General features: G+C 38.0%; 1 protein-coding gene across 2 annotated transcripts; it reads left to right on the top strand.

Moving 5' to 3' along the window:
- The first annotated feature begins 1,848 nt into the window (after positions 1 to 1,848).
- On the top strand, positions 1,849 to 21,372 carry LOC126366582 (kinesin-like protein KIF18A). Of its 2 annotated transcripts, none has more exons than XM_050009732.1 (10): positions 1,849 to 2,611; positions 3,177 to 3,395; positions 4,041 to 4,246; positions 6,912 to 7,177; positions 8,225 to 8,329; positions 9,543 to 9,635; positions 12,093 to 12,265; positions 13,497 to 14,415; positions 15,505 to 15,627; positions 16,414 to 21,372. In XM_050009732.1, exons 1-10 carry the CDS (start codon positions 2,054 to 2,056, stop codon positions 16,482 to 16,484), a joined length of 2,733 nt encoding a protein of 910 aa, XP_049865689.1. In that variant the 5' UTR covers positions 1,849 to 2,053; the 3' UTR covers positions 16,485 to 21,372. The 2 variants fall into 2 exon arrangements, with proteins under 2 accessions (XP_049865689.1, XP_049865688.1); XM_050009731.1 differs by having other exon boundaries at positions 16,402 to 21,372.
- Positions 21,373 to 22,171: the final 799 nt, after the last annotated feature.

Genomic DNA, 22,171 nt, shown 5'->3' with positions numbered 1-22,171 from the left:
TATTTTTTTCTACTCCTCTACTTTAATCTGGCATTTAAATAACCAAAAAGTCTAATATAAGTACATACATAATTAAACTCTTTGAAAAAGTGTACGCTCTATGGCCTATAAAAGCATTGTTTACAAAGTGTAACTGTACTATAATGTCGCCAAAAAAGCATTGTTGTTGTTTTTTTTTTGACCTGGAAACTGGCACCTTTACTTTGTTTGGTGCCATAGATATACTATAAAAAAAAAGTATACATTTGCCGCCATTTTCCCGCGCGTTGGAAAATAAATTGGAAAATTTTTGTGTTTCGTTTCAAAACACTAAAAAGTATAAAATAAAAAGGAAAAATGGATGAAGAACTATTGATTACCATATCACACAATACCATTCAAAATTTACATCTTCATTTTTATAAATAAAATTTTTCTTTGTATAATTTTTGTTTCATTTAAAATTACGTCGTCGTAGAAAAAGTATTGTATGCAACGTTGTATAACTAGGTCAAAAAATGCTCGTGGCGTCTCTTATTGCGATGTTCGCCAAGGCTCACATCGCAACTCACGCCACTCGCATTTTTTGACCCTTCTTGTACAACTGTTGCATAATAGTATTTTATATAAGAAAAATTTTATTTATAAAAATGAAGATGTAAATTTTGAATGGTATTGTGTGATATGGTAATCAATAGTTCTTCATCCATTTTTCCTTTTTATTTTATACTTTTTAGTGTTTTGAAACGAAACACAAAAATTTTCCAATTTATTTTCCAACGCGCGGGAAAATGGCGGCAAATGTATACTTTTTTTTTATAGTATATCTATGGCACCAAACAAAGTAAAGGTGCCAGTTTCCAGGTCAAAAAAAAAAAAAAAAAACAACAACAATGCTTTTTTGGCGACATTATAGTACAGTTACACTTTGTAAACAATGCTTTTATAGGCCATAGAGCGTACACTTTTTCAAAGAGTTTAATTATGTATGTACTTATATTAGACTTTTTGGTTATTTAAATGCCAGATTAAAGTAGAGGAGTAGAAAATAGTATTTTATATTGTATTGTCTATACGAACAATAAGAATTATACACACATATAATAGCAATATAGCACCTTCTCTTTCACTAATGTTTTTCTATTTTCGTTCGTGACAGTTTTAAATATGGCGCCAAAAGATATCAATAGTTTTTTTACGGCTTTGGCCGTTGGCCCTAGATTCTGTACTTCCTTATAAATTCACAAAGTGTAACTTCCTGCCTAATGCTTATTCTAGAAAACAAGTAAGTCGAATGGAATTCCGGCTGTTGCGATGTTCTAGTGAGACTCCCAGTAGAATGCTAAGCCTCTCGTTATGTCCAGATAAGATCGCTCCGGAAATTAAGAGGAAATTGTATTTGTTTCTTATAATACAAAGTCTTGCCGTCATAATAAAATTTCATAAGCCGAATTTTGCTCGCGGACACACATAATTTTCGTCAAACGTGTAAAATGAAATGAACAAGCCTTTTAATGATGCTTTTTTCGAACACTATTGGTTTACTTTACTTCAAGGCAACTTCAAGGTCTTTGCTTTACTTCAATAAGTACCAAAGTATTATTTTCACAGTAAGCTTAAAAATGTAAAATGTCAATGGCACTAGTAAGCACTCCACACATTCACACAAAAACAAACAGATTAACTTTCTATTGATTAATACGATTTCATTCACAGAATTAGGTTCTATAATTTCTTTGTGAATTTATACTATTACTTGCTCCGATAAACTCCGATTATCTGCTGCCAAAATTGTGCTATAGAAACGCAACGTGACGCACGCGCCGAGATCGCGTCTGTCACATTTGAAAATCTGACGGTTATGAAATATTTTCAAACTTTGTGACTGCTAATAATTCGAAGCTCTAGAAAAATTGGTCAACAAATTCATTAAATAGCATTATTAATTGTGACTAATTGTGCCGAAGAGGAACTGTGGCTGTATATTAAGTGTATTTTGTGTTTTCAGTTGTTTGTAGCGCGTCTGGATATTTTTATTAATAGATGGTAAAAGCTTGGATGTTTATCGAAGAAAATGGTAAAAGTGGAGAAAGGGTCTGGTCTGGGCAGGCTGAAGGGCTCGGGTGACGGCGAGCTGGTGCCTTCCAAATGTGGTTCCACCCAGAAGATGGCTGCAAACGTGAAGGTCGTGGTGAGAGTGCGGCCGATGAACGAGAGGGAGCGGGAACGTAACAGCCGCACTGTGGTCGACGTTGTCGATGATAAAATGCTGGTGTTCGATCCAAAAGAGGAAGACCGACCGTTTTTCTACAAGGGCGTCCAACAACCGACTAAAGGTTACTTGAAGCGGGGAAACAAGGAGCTGAACTTTGTTTTTGACCATGTTTGCGGACAGGAAGCGTCGAATAACGATGTCTTTGAGACTGCCACTAAGGATATGCTGTCTGCCTTGATGGAGGGGTACAACTGTTCTGTGTTTGTGTATGGGGCAACCGGCGCAGGAAAGACATTCACTATGATTGGCAATAAAGAGCACCCCGGCATCACATACTTGACTATGGAGCATCTCTTCAGTATGATAAATGAATTTGAGAAGGATAGAGAGTTTGACATTTGTGTTTCGTATATTGAGGTAAGTGGTGATAATTTTAACTTTTATTTTTTTATTATTTTTAATTAATATTAAATAAAACATGTACCTATCATATTAGAAACTTGCTTACTTCAACGTTTTTAATATTTACTGTATGTTAGTAAATTAAAGCAATTGAATAGGTATATAATCATAATTTCAATGAAAGTATCAGTGAACATAATTGTTTATTTTTTATTGAGTATTTATTATCTTTCCACCAATCTAAATTGGAACAGCAGCATACACCTCTTTGTGGTCTTACCACAGAAATAGGACTTCCATAAATTCCATGAATAGGTATGTTCATGAAATGTTTATGTATACCTAATTTAAATATCAGTTTATTTTTACTTATTTTAATTTAAGTAATGAATTCTAATAAAATAAAATTAAGTATAATATCATTTGTAGTAACTAAAGAAAGTTTTATAGATTACTTAATTCAATGTGTTTGTTTTATATTTAACCTAATTCACCAACCCAGAATGTAGAATAGGTAAGTTAAAAAATAAAGATACCTGTATCACAACACAGAATAAGATTTTCAAAAAAACTTTAACAGGTATACAACGAAAATGTGTATGATCTGATCAAGCCATCGAAAACACCGCTACAACTCCGAGAAGACAACAAGTATGGAGTAATGGTTGCTGGTCTTACGTTGAATAACATCAAGACAGCCCGTGAGCTGCTCAATATGCTGGAGAATGGCAACAAGAATCGTACCCAGCATCCTACTGATGCTAATGCGGAGAGTTCTAGAAGCCATGCTGTATTTCAGGTACTTTTAAGATGTACAAAATTCTTTTAAAAAAATATTCTCTTTAAATACACTCATAATTAAATACTGTGCTCATTATACTATATTGTGACATTGAATAATACTGTGCAGCTTATCCAAAGTCCCTTAAAGTTTATTAAAAAAAACTTCTTTACACCAAAATGATGTCTTAGTAACAATGTAATTTTTTGACACACCACCACTGACTTCTCTGTTTTTGGGAGGTAAGTTTGATTTGTGAGGAGAGCTTCTCTGTTAAATTTTTAAGGACATGAGCAATGGACAGCGAATTTTTAAAACATAAACCAACATAATGTAAAAAAAACAATGCATCGAGTTTATTTAAAGTAGCAGAAGAGGAAAGAGAATAAAAAATAAAATATTATTATACTTATGCATAATTTATATGCATATTTTGAGACTCAAGCACTAGCTCACAGTTGCTTCTCTATTGGTATTTTATAGGATACATATCAACAAATCTTTACTATTCTAGTATTACCCTTGATTATTATCAGTAGGTATTGTTTTTATTTGTCTGTAATAAATGCTAAATTATTATTTTTAATTTATAGTTTGTTTTTCGTATTCTTAGTTTAAAGGCTGTTTATGTTATGTGTATTAACTAACATCTTATTCCCCCAGGTATACCTAAAAATGAGTTACAAGACGAGCAGCCAGGTCCGCATAGTGAAGTTGTCGATGATCGACCTGGCGGGCAGTGAACGGGCCTCAGCCACCGGCTGCGTAGGCGAGCGGTTCAAGGAGGGAGCCAACATCAATCGCAGCTTGCTCTCTCTTGCCAACTGCATCAACAGACTAGCTGATGGCAGCAGCTATATACCTTACAGGTACGACATTCTCCTTCCTCTACTATCCCCTGCAAAATTTACTTTTATATTGTAGACTGTGGTTCCTTAGAAGACCTATGGAACACCCGTCCACACGAGCTCTGGTGTGCGCGTGGAAAAACAAAAGGGGGCGGCCCAATGAGACCTGGCGACCCTCGGTTGACCGAGAGTTGATAACTCTCGGCATGTCATGGGAGCAAGCTACAGAGGCCGCAAAAGATCGCGAGGAGTGGAAATCTGTTATTCAAGCCCTATATCTCAATAGGGGATAAAATAATTAGAAGAAGAAGAAGAAGAGACAGTGGTTCACCCTTGACTTGCACCAATGAGTTATTAATTGATCTCAAGTGCAGTTTTCACTAACACATGTGGCTCGATCGTTATAGTGTAGACGGCGATACGGTTCACCACCTATCACGTTGGTCTAACAGAAAGCTCGGTGATGTGTAGGTACTTAGTTCATCTTGCGATGGATGTGCCTCTGGAACTGAATTGGAATATAGTCCTTAGCTTATATTATATGCTCGCGTTTGACCACAATCTCACGCTTACTTAGATATAGGGTTCCAACAATAGATTTACGTTGCAATTTGCAGCCGCAGTAGATATCTCCCGCAGGTACGATATGATAGAAATGATTTTATAAAAGTTTTTCGCGCGCGATTTCCGCTTGGCCTTTTTTTAAACATTCATCAACGTCGGGACTTGAACCTGGATCTCCAGATTGTGACCCCAATACTTCAATCACTAGACCACAGAGACTGTCTAGCTGCGTGGCTTAAGTTTAATTTGCGTGTTTGTGTGATTTTTTATTGACTTCGAAAATGTTTTAAATCATGCTGAAATTATAACTGTTTTATGATGTCTGTGTACTTGAAACATACATATTCTTGCAATAAAAGAATACAAAAGTAATTCATTTTATAATACGTATAAAATATCAATACGAATGTAAACAAATAAATAAATTCTTGTCTCGTCACCCTGAAGGTGATTTTAAAAAACTTAGATCGTAAATGAAAGGTTACTGCTCTGCCTGAAATCTTATTATAACGTTCTAATGTAGTTATATTTACGTCTCATTTTACGAGAATATAAAATTAAGTTTTTATAACTTATTTAAGTAGTATTTTTCGGTTTGTCCTCTTATTTTCGAGGAGAATTTAAGTAGCAATGTACTCGTAAATAAGTATCCATGTTGGTATGCAGTTACTTTTATTATAAGTGACTTAAGATGTGTGCGTAAAATTCATACTTGGCATTTATATTTCTAAATTTCCTTTAAGAATACACACATGTATGTTATGTGCACATATCTTAAGTCACTTATAATAAGTGACTTATACAAAGGACAATCTCACAATGTGATTTCGACAATGTCCCCATCGGGAAAATTCCCGATGGTGAGCCGTACGTTCTAACCAGTAGACCACAGTGGCTGTTATGATTATCTTCGCACTTCCTCTGTCTTTGCACACGCCCATTGCAGTCATCAGAACAGCAGGCTCTGCGTGGCAACTCGCGAGGGTTTCGACCAAGACGCAGCGAATGTTATCTATGTGGATTTAAATATCTTTATTCAGTAGGTTACATAGCCACACCTTGACTGGTCATTTTTTACATAACCGTCTCACTACCTGTATAGCTGGGGAAAAGAACGTCCAAGAAAAACTTTGGCACAGGGTCCATTAAAACAAAATATTGTTATACAATTTAGTAATTTGGCTGCCTAATATCAGATCCCAGACAGCTAATCCCATGTATTCATATCTTCTAGATAATCACTAATGTTACAATAACCTTTTTTACAAACTTTCTGTTTAATTACTGTCATACACGTTATATACAGGGTGTTAGTGACATCGTATCGAATACTGAAGAGGATGATTCCACTTGATATCGACTGAGAATCATGGCCTGAATCATCCCTTAAAGTTTTCGTTACGATGTCACTATGACTCTGTAGATAGACGTCGTACGGCTATTGGTCAAACTATCAACCCTCGATATAATTCTGCTGGCCATCACACTCAAAAAATTCAAATTCAAAAATATCTTTATTCAATAGGTAACATAGTTACGCTTTGAATCGTCAATTTTACATAACGAACGTCTCATCCGCCTAAAACTACTGCAGCTTTTCACAACCTGTATAGCCGGGGAAAAGAAGCTGCAAGAAAAACCTCGGCACAGGGCCCTAGACGTTCTTTAAAAAAATAAAAATAAACATAAAATATTGGTATACAATTGAGTAATTTAGCTGCCTAGTATCAGTTCTCAGACAGTTAATCCCATGCATTCATATCTTCTAAATAATCACTAACTTTATAATAACCTTTTTTGTAAAGTTTTTGTTTAACTACTGTCTTAAAACAGTTGAAAGGCAAATTCTGAATGTCAATGGGAATCTTATTGTAAAAACGTATACATTGCCCCTTAAAAGATTTAGTAACCTTGTGTAATCGACTGACTTGTAAAGCAAGTTTATTTTTATTCCGGGTATTAACTATGTGCCGATCGCTATTTTTTGCAAATAATCCTATATGTTTTTTTACATATATTAAGTTTTCAAAGATATATTGTGATGCCAAAGTTAAAATATTAATTTCTTTAAATTAATTTCGTAACTGCAAGCAGCAAACTAACGCCACACATACTCCCACAGAGATTCGAAGCTCACTCGCCTCCTCAAAGACTCTCTGGGCGGCAACTGCAAAACAGTCATGATTGCCAACGTGTCACCCTCGCACATCAGTTACGAAGACACGTACAACACTCTCAAATACGCGGCAAGAGCCAACAAGATCCAACTGAGTATTAAGAAGAACATAGTCGACGGCGACATGAGACTCAGTCAGTACGTGAAGATTAATGAAGAACTGAAGAAACGCGTCAAGGAGCTGGAAGCGAAGTTGCTGCAGCCCCAGAAAGGTACAGTATAGACATATAATAAGAAATAATACTACGTATAGCCTCCGTGGTCTAGTGGTTAGAGCGTTAGGCTCACGATCCGGAGGTCCGGGTTCGAGTCCCGATGGGGACATTGTCGAAATCACTTTGTGAGACTGTCCTTTGTTTGGTAAGGACTTTTCAGGCTTGAATCACCTGATTGTCCGAAAAAGTAAGATGATTCCGTGCTTCGGAGGGTACGTTAAGCCGTTGGTCCCGGCTATTAGCCGTAAAAACACCTCCACCAACCCGCATTGGAGCAGCGTGGTGGAGTATGCTCCATACCCTCTCCAGTTGTTTGAGGGGAGGCCTGTGCCCAGCAGTAGGACGTATGTATAGACTGTTTATGTTACTACGTATAGAACGGCAACTCCGCTCCCGACCAGCGGCTGAGCTAACTCTACCTCACCGCCGCTCGGACATAAGTCCCTTCCGGTTGTCTTTAATCGTATGGCGTCAGACGTCACACACACATAAACAGGTTCGCGCGTACGAAAAAGATGGTGCGACGACTTAGACTGCTTTTTGAAACGGCACGAACAAGCTGCAGACCAAATTGGAGATGTCCTTAGAAAAGGTTCAATACGATCTACTCTGAACCAGCGTGCGTGTATGAAGCGATTGATGAATGTGGAGGAAGCAAGAGAAGTGTGTCAGGATCGAAGCAAATGGAATTCTATAGTCTCTGCTTACCCCGGTGGGAAATAGGCGTGAGTTTATGTATGTATGTATGTATGTACGAACAAGCTGGGGATAGGGAGGAGTGGAAGAAAGGAAGAGAGGCATTTGCCCTGCAGTGGGACACCGAGGGCTATTAATAATAGTCCGGGACTCCATAGGCCCGAGATATGGAAACGACTACATAATAATACGCGCTACACTGCAGCTGTACAAGTGTGCTATATCCTCTGCCGAAGGTTGTCTGGGAGAGATGCTCTTAGTGATAAGGCCGCCTTTGCCCACCTTAGAATAAGTTTATCCTGTAAATGTGTAAAGTGTGCAATAAAGTAATAATAATTTGTTTTGTAGATGTAGACAGCAAGCCAGTGTCTACAAAACTGACTGAGGATCTGAAGAAGAAGGTGAAGGAATTGGAAACCAAATTGACACTGTCCTATATTAAAATTGAGAAAGGTGAGTTACATTTTACGCGCGCACGCACTTATTATCTATGATCGTATTATTTTCGCATTTGTAATACATACATTCCGCAAACACTGTGACTTGTAACAAATGCTGTGGAGGCTGATATCCGATTGGATTGGATGGATTGGTCATGGCCTTAGAAGACCTGTGGAACACCCCACCCGTCCCGACGAGCTCTGACCTGGCGTGCGCGTGGAAAACGCAAAAGGGGCGGCCCAAAGAGACCTGGCGACCCGCGGTTGTCTGGGAATTAAAAACTCATGTCATGGGAGCAAGCTATAGAAGCTGCAAAAGATCATGAGAAGTGGAAATCTGAAGGGCTGAAATGGCCACATCGAAGCATTCATCTAAGAAAGCAATATTGCTATTTGACATTTGTTTGCATTGCGCACTTACTTTTATATGCGCAAATTGCAATATTGCTTTCTTAGATGAATTGCTTCGATGTAGCCATTATAGCCCCCCTGGTGTGCGCGTGGAAAACGCAAAAACGCCAGAAGAAACCTGGCGACGCGCGGTTGACCCGGAACTAAAAACTCGGCATGTCATGGGAGCCAGCTACGGAGGCTGCAAAAGAACGCGAGTAGTGGAAATCTGTATTGCGAGCTCTACATCCCAACAGAAGACCACGGAATTCCACTTACTACGATCCTGAAACAAACTTTCGCTTCCTCCTCTCTCATCAAAGACTTCATGCATGCTCGCCGGTTTAGTATACTCTTGAACTGGCCTTTCTTTATTTGTAACTAGCGATGCTGAGGAAAAAATTAAATTATTTACGTTACGACATCACATTAAAAACCTCAAAAATAACAGTACTTATTTATCCACTATTTAATGGATGTTATTATTATTGCGTATGGCAGATAAATATCCTGCTTGGATCAAATATCCAGCTTAAGCTCCCTTAACCAAGTCTCTGCTGCATCCGTCACACAATGCAGCTCGGCTATACCACCTGGGAACCGGTGCAGAGGGCACTCGTTCACTATGTGAGATATGGTTTGGTCCGGGTGACCACATTCACAGTAATGGATGTTATTATACATATAAACCTTCCTCTTGAATCACTCTTATCTGTCAAAAAACCGCATCAAAATCCGTTGCGTAGTTTTAAAGATTTAAGCGTACATATGGATATAGGGACAGAAAAAGCGACTTTGTTTTATACTATGTAGTGATATTTGTATGTTTTCTTCAGAGAACAACAAGATGGAAGACATGAAGAAGAAGATACAGGAGCTGCAAGCTAAGCTGTCATTGTCTAGTCTCAGGGACACCACAAAGGAGAAAGGTACGTGTGAAATAACTGCTTGAGCTCATTTTCCTTCATCATATCCGCAGCTTTGAAAATTGATTGTGACTTCGACTTTTTTTTATTTATTAAATTCAAATACACTATTACACAACATTATTGAACAGCCTCCGTGGTCTAGTGGTAAGAGCGTTAGGCTCACGATCTGGAGGTCCGGGTTCGATTCCCGCGCAACGCGGCGTGACGCCTCGCGTCTCGCTGAACGCGGCCTAATAAAAGAAGCGGGTGAAAAGCTAATGTACGAGTAGTATATTGGAGTCTCTCTATGTGTGGAAAGCTTGGAGCTCTTAATCCGTGGCCAGACGATTTATCACCCCGGTGGAATTTCCCCAGATCTCCGCCTACTGGCTTTGGGGACATTGTCGAAATCACTTTGTGAGACTGTCCTTTGTTTGGTAAGGACTTTTCAGGCTTGAATCACCTGATTGTCCGAAAAAGTAAGTTGATTCCGTGCTTCGGAGGGCACGTTAAGCCGTTGGTCCCGGCTATTAGCCGTAAAAACACCTCCACCAACCCGCAGTGGAGAAGCGTGGTGGAGTATGCTCCATACCCTCTCCGGTTGATTGAGGGGAGGCCTGTGCCCGGCAGTGGGACGTATATAGGCTGTTTATGTACACTTACATGAAATTCACGTTACGACTCTGAAACCTCTCTGGTTGGACTTTGGACTTGTCCTGCAGCAACTTTTCCTCGGCTATACAGGTTGACATGCCTCAGTAATTTTGGGCGGATGAGATGTTCGATAAAACATTATTATCATATAAAAAGTGGTCTTGATTCCTGTAGATACCTCCTAATTTTGTTTTAAGTTATACCTGTTATTTATCTTAAGTACAGTTTTCACTAACACAGTTGTAACACCCTTAAGAATGCACTTCATCACCAGCCCATTAAAGTCCCCACTGCTGAGGCACGGGCCTGCCCTATGGATGGATAGGGACAAGAATGCACTTAATGGTCGACAATTATAGACGGCGATACGGCTCTCCACCTATTGGTCTAATAGGAAGCTTGGTGAGGTGTGGGTACTTAGTTCATCTTGCGATGGATGTACCTCGGGCTACACCATTGGGATATAGTCGTGAGCTTATGTTAACCTGTCATTTTCTTATCTGCCGAAAAGGAAAGGGACGGATGATTGACAGATCTTCGGATTTTTGTATCTATAGCTGTTAAAATGTGACACCCAATATTATTATTTTTTGTTCATTGAATTGAATAATAAAAATATATCCTATGGAAGTACGTACTTGTAAAAAAGCAGTTATGGAATGGCTACATATGTTGACTTATGAAGAAACTGAAGGAATCCTACTAAGAATTCATTGACTCTGTTTTTGTGTAGAATACACACGAGGTGATTGCAGGTGGGTGGGTGCCACACCCACCATCATCGCTCAAACGTGTATAGTTAGTGGAAGCTGCTTCTATAGCAGCTCACACGCACGCACGCACGTACGCACAACACGCGCACACACACACGCACACACACACACACACACACACACACACACACACACACACACACACACACACACACACTCTTGTTTCTAGTTTTAAGTTGGTTTATATTTTATTAGTTCTAGTTTTTATTTTATTATTCTCCGATTGTGCCATCCAAAGGGAGGTTGCGAGTCATTCCCAACACAAGTACTACTGTTACTTACTGGGAAGTCTCGTCAGCGAACTTTGTTATGTTTTTATGAATAAATATTTTTTTTTGTTCATGTTTTGTAAGATCCAAATTGTACGTAGAATTGTGTTTTTTTAAACTAAAACAAACATCCGAGAATCGCATTGAATATTGGCAGTAGTTCGGGGACAATAGAACAAAGCGCGTGTGAACTGATCATAAATATTGAATTTTTTTTTGCGTGTCACAAAATAAAATATGATTTTCTTTATTTGGTGTATGGCATTTACAAACTGTGACCACTACATATATTGTTATCGGTGGTTTCAATTGGTTTTTGTCATTTTATAGAAAGTGCAGTAATATTACATTAAAAATTAAAAAAGAAAAGTATAATACATAGCCCTGTGCTCAGCAGTGGGACGTATATAGGCTGTTTATGTATGTTTATGTAATAAATAATACATAAAAATAGCAGGTCACAAAATTTAAATTTCGAATGATTTAATATTCCGGACGACGTCAAACCGTCAGAGGTACATCCATCGCAAGATGAACTACATACCCACACATAACCGAGATTCTGTTAGACCAACGTGATAGGCGGTGAGCCGTATCGCCGTCTGTAATGGTCGAGCCAACTGTGTTAGTGAAAACTGCACTTATGATTAATTAATAACTCATTGGTGCAAGTCCGTTACCGGGGTACGAACCAGCGAGCTCCCTGCTTGCAAGCTAGTGAACCACAGGAATACAGTGATATATTTCTTTCTTATTATAACCTATTGTATTATCTCTATCAGGATGGCGCGAGCGCATTCTCGCGGAGGAAGAGAGCCACAGCTTGCTAGAACAGGAGCTGCTCACCCTGCAGAGCAGGCGGCGCGTGCTGGCGCTGCGGCACCGGCTGCGCTCGCGCGCCTTCACGCACGTCGCGGAGCTGGCGCACCGCTCCTCCACTGAGGCCATGGAGCAGGTAACGTATATACAATCCTGAAAATACATTTTATGCAGGGTGTTAGTGACATAGTACCGAATACTAAGGGGGATGATTCAGCTCATGATTGAGTTATTGAGTTAACATCAAGTGAAATTTTCTATTGCAAAAGTATGGAATAAAAAATAATTTTAAAATACACAAAAATTATGTAATTTGCGAAGAAAGAAAATGGTGCTAATTCCTGTAAATACCATCTAATTTTATTTTAAGTTATATCTGTCATTTTCTTATCCGCCGAAAAGGAAAGGGACGGGTAATAGACAAGCATAAAATTTATGGAACACACGTCAATTTTAAGCACAAATCTAAACCAACCGTCTAAAAATTTTACATCCGTCAATAACCCGACACAGTTAAGTAGACAGCACGACAAACGGATTGCATACCAGCGACGTACCTTTTGATTCGCCCGGGTTATTCATTCATTCACTCATTCTTCCTAAAATTAAGAGCTGTGAATCATCCGTCCCTTTCCTTTTCGACGGATATGAAAATGACGGATATAACTTTAAATAAAATTAGGCGGTGTCTGCAGGAATCGGGGCCAATATCCCACTTACATATCCTTAAAAATTATGTCTTAATGTAGATGACTATACATGTACATCTTCTCTCTTCTATCGTGTGGGTTGTGAGGTGGATTACCAACCTCATCAACCCCGGTGTCAGGGTTATTATTGAGCCGCCAAAAGCCCCCGACTGGTTCATTGAACAACTACTTAATTACTTTAGTAAGTTACTTCAGTTTTACAATTGCTTCAGTATTTATGTATGTATAAATACGTAAACATACGCATAAAGACAAGTTGCAATTACTGTTGATACGAAGTCCTCAGACGGATATGATAACCTTATGGTGACAAAGGATCAGCCTATCGTCCATAACAACTGTTCGTCATAGTAGAAAGGACACAATTGGGTAGTATCCTGGGTCAAAGATAAATTATGAAATTGTGATTACTAAATAAAGACAGATCTCAAACTGAAGAAAAACACTTTCTTTTCACGTAATAAGTCCCACATTTTATCACGTTTTTCTATTACGTCATAGTGTGCTTTTTCATACTAATTCCATAGTAATTTCACGTTTTGACGTTTGGTAGCAAGAGACTGATTTGACCAGTTGGAAAGTAGCTTATTCTGTTAGATTTTACTTAAGCCTAGGCTGTTTATGTATGTTTATATATTTTTTAAATCCCTCCTTTAGATGTGCAACGAAGACATACCGCGTCAGGAGCGCGCTGCTGACAGCTATAAGAAACAATCCCTGAAACTCGACGCCAAAATCCTGGGCGCGTGGACCAAATGGGAAGTCAGTCGCAAGAAGCTCTACAGCCTCTTCAACAGCGCCCTGGCGGACTGCCCCGACATGATCGACTTCATAGAGAAAATCAAGATGCAGAGCACAATACGGCAGCTGGAAGCCAGTGACGATTTAAGACATAAGCTGTTGACCATAGAAAACGAGGAAATAAACGCTTTCACAGAATATATGAGTGACATGCCCAATATGCTGAAGAAGTTGTACTTGACGCTCAAAGGATACGACAGAGCGACGCCTGCCATGACGGCAGAATATCTGGAAATCATGAAGAAAGCCAAATCTGCCAAAGGTATCTCGTGGTCGGACGACGATTGCTCCAATACTGACACTCAGTTCAAAGCCATATGCACTCTCAACTTAGAAAAGCCAGTTTCTCAAGAATATCTGTCAGGTAAAAGGGATGTAAACTCAACTTTAGATATGATGACGGACAGCGAGGATTTGACAGACTTAGAGAATATAGAACCAATAAGATTATCAGCAAAGAAGCGTAAAGGTACTCCGATAAAGTTGATGAACAACGAAACGATTATTATTAATGATTCGTTAGAGAGTCTCGATACTACGAGAACGATGAACTCTGCTAAGAAAGTGAAGAGGGAGTTTGATGCTTCGTTCGATGTGGAGAACTGCGGGTTGTTGCAACCTAAGGATCTGAACTCTACGTTTGACATGGCGGGTAAGATGGAGGCCTTGAAGAAACAGTTCAAGACGGATGCCAAGCCTCCTGCCAACCTCCCCGTGAAGAGAGAACTTGTGGACAGGACAAACACTATGCAGAGAAGCGTCAATTTTAATAGTGGTAAGAAATATTTTGACTTACGTAGATTTATAGGCGTTTTTACGCCCGAAATTTCTAATTTGGTGTGCAGTCACAAGTCATAATAGTTGCCAGGTTTCATGAGGTCTCTGTAACCCACAAGAGAGATGAAGATTACTAACGAGTCTTCTCTTGTACGTCACAATTTCTGTCGGTTTTTACGACCTGTCCGGGAAGATAAGCAGCTTAACGCGTTCAATGTTATATATCCGCTCGCAGTCCAGCGTGGAATAAGAATAAAAACTAGAAGCTCAAATGCAGGCGGCGGCACTGTTGCGTGTTTCTAAATTTTGATAGTTCTCCGTACTGTCCAGGTAAAATATGTGATCAATTGCTATAAAATGTGGACCAACGTAGAGTGTGTCCTGTCTGAAGGACAAATATAAAAAAGCCATCAGTTGGAAAGCCAGATTTGATTGAAAATAAGTTTTTCTAAGTTTTCTTCTTTGCGATCTTTGGGGAATAAATATAACGCTATAGGATACGAAAAGGATATAGTGTAAAAATATAACTAAAACAATATGTTTGTTTACTCAAATAGCATGGGGATCTGGCAAAATTTAAGAACACTCAATAGGAGCGACACCTGATAGGAGAAATAGGCAGTTTTTATTCTCATTATCATCTATCTACTCAGCCGGTATTATATGCACGTGGAGCCTATGCCCATTACACACAGTGAATACTATTTATGTGGATAAACGTCGTACGGCCATTTGCCGAATAATAATATTGTCTCAGCAGCCTCCGTGGTCAAGTGGTTAGAGCGTTGGGCTCACGATCAGGTCTGGGTTCGATTCCCGATGGGGACATTGTTGAAATAACTTTGTGAGAGTCTCCTTTGTTTGGTAAGGACTGATTGTCCAAAAACAGTAAGATGATTCGGTGCTTCAGCAAAGGCACGTTAAGTGATTGGTCCCTTCTGTTAGCCGTAAAAAACACCTCTACCATCTCGCACTGGAGCAGCGTGGTGGAGTATGCTCTATGCCGCCTCCGGTTGATTGAGGGGAGGCGTGTGCCCAGGAGTGGGACGTATAAATTCTGCTTATGTAATATTGTCTCCCCCCTCAGCCCGGGTAGTGAAGCCGGTAGTGGGCAAGGCGCTGCCGCAGCGGCGGCCGGCCACGGCGGCGCGCGCCGGTTTCGGATCCAGCCTGTCCAGAGACGGCACTCCCCTCACCAGGAATGTACAAGGTAAAATATGCACATAAACAATTATAAGTTAATTAGTTAGTTTTTGAATGACACTTCGGCGCGTCTCATTGAGGCAACTGGCGATCCAAGAGCTGGCAGCTTTTTTCCGCAGAGAATAGGCCTGGCAGTTCAGAGGAAATGTTGCCAGCGTTTTGGGCGCTCTGCCTCAGTGTGCCGCGCTGGAAGAAGTATTCTATTTATAATAAGCTGGTGTTGTGTTTATTGTTATTTTTTTTATCTCATTTATCTATTATGTACTTAATAAATTATTATAAGTTTATGCCGTCGTTGCCAATTTAAAAGCTCTTATGTGTCGCCTCCACCCAATTTCTTTTTTGTCAGGATCGAATTGTATTTTGCTCCTAAAACATTTAGTACAAACTCTTATCTACGTAAATATCAATTATCTTTTAATATTTTTTAACACAGTCATACAAAAAAGGTTTTTTAATTTTTGTAAAATTGACACAATTGCACATAATAGATTTTAAATTTTTATAATATTTACTATTTATTTATTGAAATATATAAATGGAAAGGTAACTTTATTGATAATAACAGTTATTAGGGTAATTTTAGAAAAACACACTGAAAAACTAATTGATCCATTCCATGTGAGTGTTGTAAAAAATAACAATATATATATATATATATATTTTTTAATAACATCTAACTGAAAAACTAATTGTTCTATTCCATGTCCGTGTTGTGCCGTCTATAACCAACTAACAGAGAGTGTAAACCGTGGGAGGACGAATGTAACTCAAAAATCAGTGGGTTTCAAAGCTGTACGTGCGCGAGAGAGGATGCAGACGCACCCATATTCAAGACCTACGCCGCTTGCGCAGAGGAAATGACGTAAATCTCGTAACTAGCGACACTACGTCATGACGTAAAGGTGCTGATGGCGTCACCAGACCGTGCTGTATATAATGAAGAAAGAAGATTAGTGTAGATATTATGTATTGGAAATCGGGGTTCTCAATAAAACATCCCGCGATGTTGAGGTTTCATTGGGTTTTATATAAGCTGGTACTATTATTGTTACATTCTCATCTTGCCTCTTAGCTTTAGCTAATTCTTCTAGGTAATAAATCTAGGAATGGTTAGAGCACGCGTTCTTTTGTTTTATGTCCTATGCCTTTTTGTTTTTTTTTCTTTTATGTTTTCTTAATTCAAATACCTTTGAATGTACTGCATCGGAATATTTATGTTCTAATTTTGAATTTCTTATTTAGATCTAAATAAAAAGTGCAAATATCAGAGGGGTTAAAAACGCCACATCGAAGTAATTCATCTAAAAAAGCAATATCGCATATAAAAGCATTTGCGCATATAAAAGTAAGTGCCGTAATGCACACAAATGCCAAATATTTCTTTAGTAATATTTCTTTTTTAGATGAATTGCTTTGATGTGGCCTTTTTAACCCCCATCTGGTTCAATGACAAAGTTGTGATTCTGAAAATTAGTCTCCAATCAATGCGGGGCTAATGGACCACTAGCTGTTACCCGCAACTTCGTTCGCGTGAAACCCTACTATTAAGACTATAGAAGTTTCATACAAACTTTACCACCCCTTTTTTGCCCTCAGAATCCCGTTTTAGTGACGTTTACGTCTTAAAAGGAAACCCTTTGCAAGAGACTCTTAGCACTTCTACGTAGTTTATGAGATTTCGATTCAGTTAGTGACTTTTCGCTTTTATATATATTATTATAGATTTTATTAAGCACTAGAGCGTTTGCTTTAACCTGCTTTGTTTTATAAGATTGTACATGGTATAAGGATATAAACGATACGAATGCTATCTACGTCGATGGACGTCTTCGATATAATTCGCACCGCGCTCGACGCGGTTGCCGTGCAGAGCCTACTGGTATGCTCAATCGTACGACAAGCCGCCATTGCTAGCCTTTTGATGACGTAAGTGTTACCACTGTGTTACCATTAAATTGGTATCTCCAACATTCCAAGGACGTAAATTTATTGAAAATCAATCGAATTACTGACTAATGAATGTAATTACTATTACTTGTCACTTATATAAAAATCATAAAAACTTTAAGTAAATCTTTTACTAAAAAAATCCTTGTAAAGTAAATATAAAAACATTGGTCGTAAGTAATTTATTTTTTACAAAATGGCAAACGCAGGGTAGGGTGACGTCAGCTGGGATAACCTTGAAATATTAGCTGTCACTTTTGAGCATACCTGATTTTCTTATACCATGCGATTATAAAAGAAATCAACCATAAATCGTCCAAATGTCCACCATTAACGAGACCTGTTTATTGAAATAGGCAAATAAATTTTTCACTGCGGTTTTGGTGTTTATTACTCGTTCGATATTCAGTGACCTATTTTGGTAAACCCTCCATACAACTTTTGCCAATCTCTTTTTCTAGATCAACACACAAAATGAACAAGTATGTACATCTGATCAGTGCCCTGTTTATCAAAACTTACAAGCCCTGTATTACAAGAAATTTCCTTGTAAAAAAAATGTCATTATTACAAGAATGTGTTTATCAAAACTACACATGTAACTTGCATGTTACAAGTGTCAATATTTATTTTACAGGTATAATTTACAATCGCTCTACTTTTTTGATAATTTACACGTACTCGTGAGTAACTTGTAGCTTGTGAACGTGTAGACTTGTAAGTTTTCATAAACACAGCACTGGTCCACATGATTTCTCTTTAAATCGAGCCCTGGAGTTTGAAAGTCGCTTATGAAACGATGCTCCATACATCGTTTATTTTACGTGTAGATTCCTCGATACCCAAGCTAGACGATATTTGGAAAATTCATTCATTTGAGAAGTGCCTTTGAGCGTGTATGGCGAAACGCTTTGATACGCGAAAGCGTATGAAATGTGGTATTTTGCGATACAGTTTGCTTTCTATGTGCTTAGTTATTTTGTATTATCCGTAAACCCATGGATTCATACAAAGTTCTTTGTTTAAACTCAAATGTAACTCAGTTAATGAATAAAAATGTATACAGGATGCTTGTGACACTGTAACGAAAGCTGGGGGATGATTCAGACTATTCTGAGTTGATATCAATTGGAATTTCCTGTCGAAATATTGTGAAAATATTTTCAGTCCCGTATTGTATTTCAAAAGAAACATGGTAGTATATCGCCTGTTCGCGTGGTTCTATTTACATAGAGGCGCAGCAAAGTCTCAAAATCTTAATTAAATATTTTCGACTATAAAAACACTACCACCGTTTTTAGTACAATCAAGTAGACTATCTATTTTTTTCTTCGTTACGGTGTCACTAACGCACTGTGTTATTACTACACAATTTTTTGTAAGAGGGATTTTAAATGATCACCTGTGCTTTAGGGAAACACGAAGAGAAAATGAAATCGAAAAAAAATCAAATTGTCAAGCCGGGACGAGCGTGTTAACCTTTACACCACCGGCTTAATGACAATATATATATAATTAAAGCACATAATAACGGGTTCTTACCGCGTTTAAATAGGGATATGAGACTCCCGATATTTCGTGTGCGTCAAGCTAGCGGCCTCAAAAAAAATGGGCACGAAAAAATAATTTGACCATACCAAAAATTAGTACTCTTACTGAAAAAAATAGTGCCTGTTGTAAAAAAAATAGCCGCCAAAATCGCCAAATTTCGCTCACCGTCAAGCTAGCAAGTGCAATAAAACATGGCTATAAATCCAGAACCGTGATGGTACTAATTTTTTTACAACAGGTACTATTTTTTTCAATAAGAGTACTAATTTTTGGTATGGTCAAATTATTTTTTCGTGCCCATTTTTTTTTTATTTCGATTTCATTTTCTCTTTTAGGGTGGTATTAATAAACCAATCTCAGCTTCGAGACTGCTCTCAAGATCATGTCATTGTGACAATTCTCATATAAAAACAGAGACTTGAGCCTTGAGGGCAGTCTCAGCGGAGATTCGTTTATTAATACCACCCTTAAAGTGATTTTAGAAGCAAAAGCAGACAAGGTTTTGTTTAAGAATTATGTAATTCTGATATTAGTAATACGTTTTTTTATGTAAATGTACGAATGATTTCCTAGCTTTAATATTTTGTAACCGTTTTCGTGTGATTAAGAAGAATGTATCTATTTATTAATATAAACGACGAAGATTTAAAGTTTACAGGTTTATTGTTTTGATAACGAAGTGTAATAATTGTTAAATGTACTTTAGGATATTTTTGATAAATAGTTGTATAACTTTTTTGACGATTAGTATTGATAACACATCTAGTGTATTATTATTACCAGTAATTTTAGAATATAACAGCTTTTTAACCGCAGTTCATATGCAGCTAACCATAAAATAGTTTCTGTCAAACTACCTAACTACAATTATGTGCTAATTCCTGTAAATACCATCTAATTTTATTTTAGGTTATATCTGTCATTTTCTTATCCGCCGAAAAGGAAAGGGACGGGTAATCGACAAGCATAAAATTTATGGAACACACGTCAATTTTAAGCACAAATCTAAAACAACCGTCTAAAAATTCGCCCGGGTTATTCATTTATTTACTCATTCTTCCTAAAATTAAGAGCTGTCAATCATCCGTCCCTTTCCTTTTCGGCGGATAAGAAAATGACAGGTATAACTTAAAGTAAAATTAAGAGATGTCTGCAGGAATCGGGGCCATTGTCCATCTTATTCTGATATTTATTTCTGATAATTTACATTGTTTTATCGCTAATAAGGTGTTTATGGTAATGAATGATAGACGAACATGTCATAAGCTCACGACTATATCCCAATTGGGGTAGTCAGAAGTACATCCATCGCAAGATGAACTAAGTACCCACACCTCACCAAGCTTTGTATTAGACCAACGAGATAGGTGGTGAGCCATATCGCCGTCATGTCATATGGTAGACGGGGAATATTGCTCCCCGCGCTTTATCACGCTCTAACACTTGGTGGTTCTGAGTGACAGAAAAGGATAGATGCATATGAAAGTGCGATGCGGCGCGGCCAGAATAATAAGGACCTTGGTACACGCTACTACTAGGCCATCCGCAATTTTTTCAAGATGTCGCACTACAATGGAAATATACAAGTTGTTGGCGACATCGTAACGTAAACTGAGGGGGATGATTCAGACCATGATTCTGAGTTAATATCAAGTGGAATTTCCCGTCGCAAAATTACTGTTGTTTTTTAGTTTTTTTAAATTATACTTTTGCGATGTAAAATTCCACTTGATATTAACTTAGAATCATGGTCTGAATCATCCCTTAAAGTTTTCGTTACGATGTCACTAACATCCCGTATTATTATTGTAGGTATATTGCTTATAGATGAGCCAAGAGAAAGAAAAAAACAGAAACCTATTTTCATTAGAAATGAGAACATTGATAGTTTTTAACATCATTTCTGTGAAATTGTGTGAGGTACTTTACATATTTAAGTCGCGAGAAACTCGATGCGCGAACGAGGAACCTTACGCCGTCTGTCAAATTTGACAACTCGCGCTTTGAATTTTTCTCGCCCTGTTCGCGCAGTTAGCGTGCTAGGGTGCTAGGCCTGCTGATGTAGTACAAAGGACTCACAGTTTATACTTATTCATAGTATTGTATTGTATTTTGTAGACGTAATTGTATTCTGAATTTAAGGTTAATAAAACGAATGACTGATGTATTTAATAGACTTTTATAAAGATTATTTGTAACTTTTTACTGACTTATGATTGTGTGGAAGTTTGATTAAAAATAGTACATATTATATGACATGTTTTATTGATGTTATTTTATTAGCCCAGCTATGGTATAATAAAATAATTTCATTTTAGATTAGCTTTCCTGCTGACGTCATCAGTTACCATTATTCGTATTTCCAATATTCTAAGGAAATTTATTATTGGAAATTAAATAAAAGAATAACGTAACTATTTGCTTTCACTTATCACATTATACATAACGTAACACCACGCCTGTATCCCGAAAGGGGTAGGCAGAAGAAGAAGAGTGTATAGTATTACATCCACTCTTCGACAGGTATGTTGAATACGTTCACTGTGTATGGACCACATGAGGCAATAAATTTGAAACTCATACGTGCATGTCCCATATGTGGGACACATTTTTTCTTGCCATATTGTGTCTATGTACATAAATTCCAATGCGTTTATCGAAGAATAACATTGAGGGGTAGATATCTAATTTTCAGTTGCACAGTGAACGTGAAGTCCCATGTAATACGGGGTGAACCTATTGCAATTGACCGGGCACGTATAGTAATATTCAGGTTACATTAACATTGTGAATCAAGTGCAAGGATGTTAATTCTTTAAGCTTCTCCAAACAGTTGTCAGTAGCGCAGTCGAGTTAGTGCCGTTTGCAAAGGAAACGCGAGACTTACCCGCACCTAGGGCTTGTACGGGCTTTGTGTACCGTGGGATATGGTTCGATCGAGATTAATATCTATTTATATAATAGGGTCATAAACGAATAGTAACCAAGATGAGACATAATGACAGAACAGGCAGGTATTACATTTATGAAATGAAATTTATTTCTCTGCA

Source organism: Pectinophora gossypiella, chromosome 5 (assembly GCF_024362695.1).
Source record: "Pectinophora gossypiella chromosome 5, ilPecGoss1.1, whole genome shotgun sequence".
NCBI classification, from domain to species: Eukaryota; Metazoa; Arthropoda; class Insecta; order Lepidoptera; family Gelechiidae; genus Pectinophora; species Pectinophora gossypiella.
The sequence above is the reverse complement of the archived record's forward strand: the minus strand, read 5'-3'. Positions and strand labels throughout refer to the sequence as shown.

Excerpts from the sequence above, each read along its gene's own strand:
- LOC126366582 (XM_050009731.1), top strand. The coding sequence starts at position 2,054 with ATGGTAAAAGTGGAGAAAGGGTCTGGTCTGGGCAGGCTGAAGGGCTCG. Across the intron at positions 4,247-6,911 it reads AGCAGCTATATACCTTACAG|AGATTCGAAGCTCACTCGCC; the intron begins GTACGACATTCT and ends ATACTCCCACAG. Across the intron at positions 9,636-12,092 it reads GGACACCACAAAGGAGAAAG|GATGGCGCGAGCGCATTCTC; the intron begins GTACGTGTGAAA and ends TATCTCTATCAG.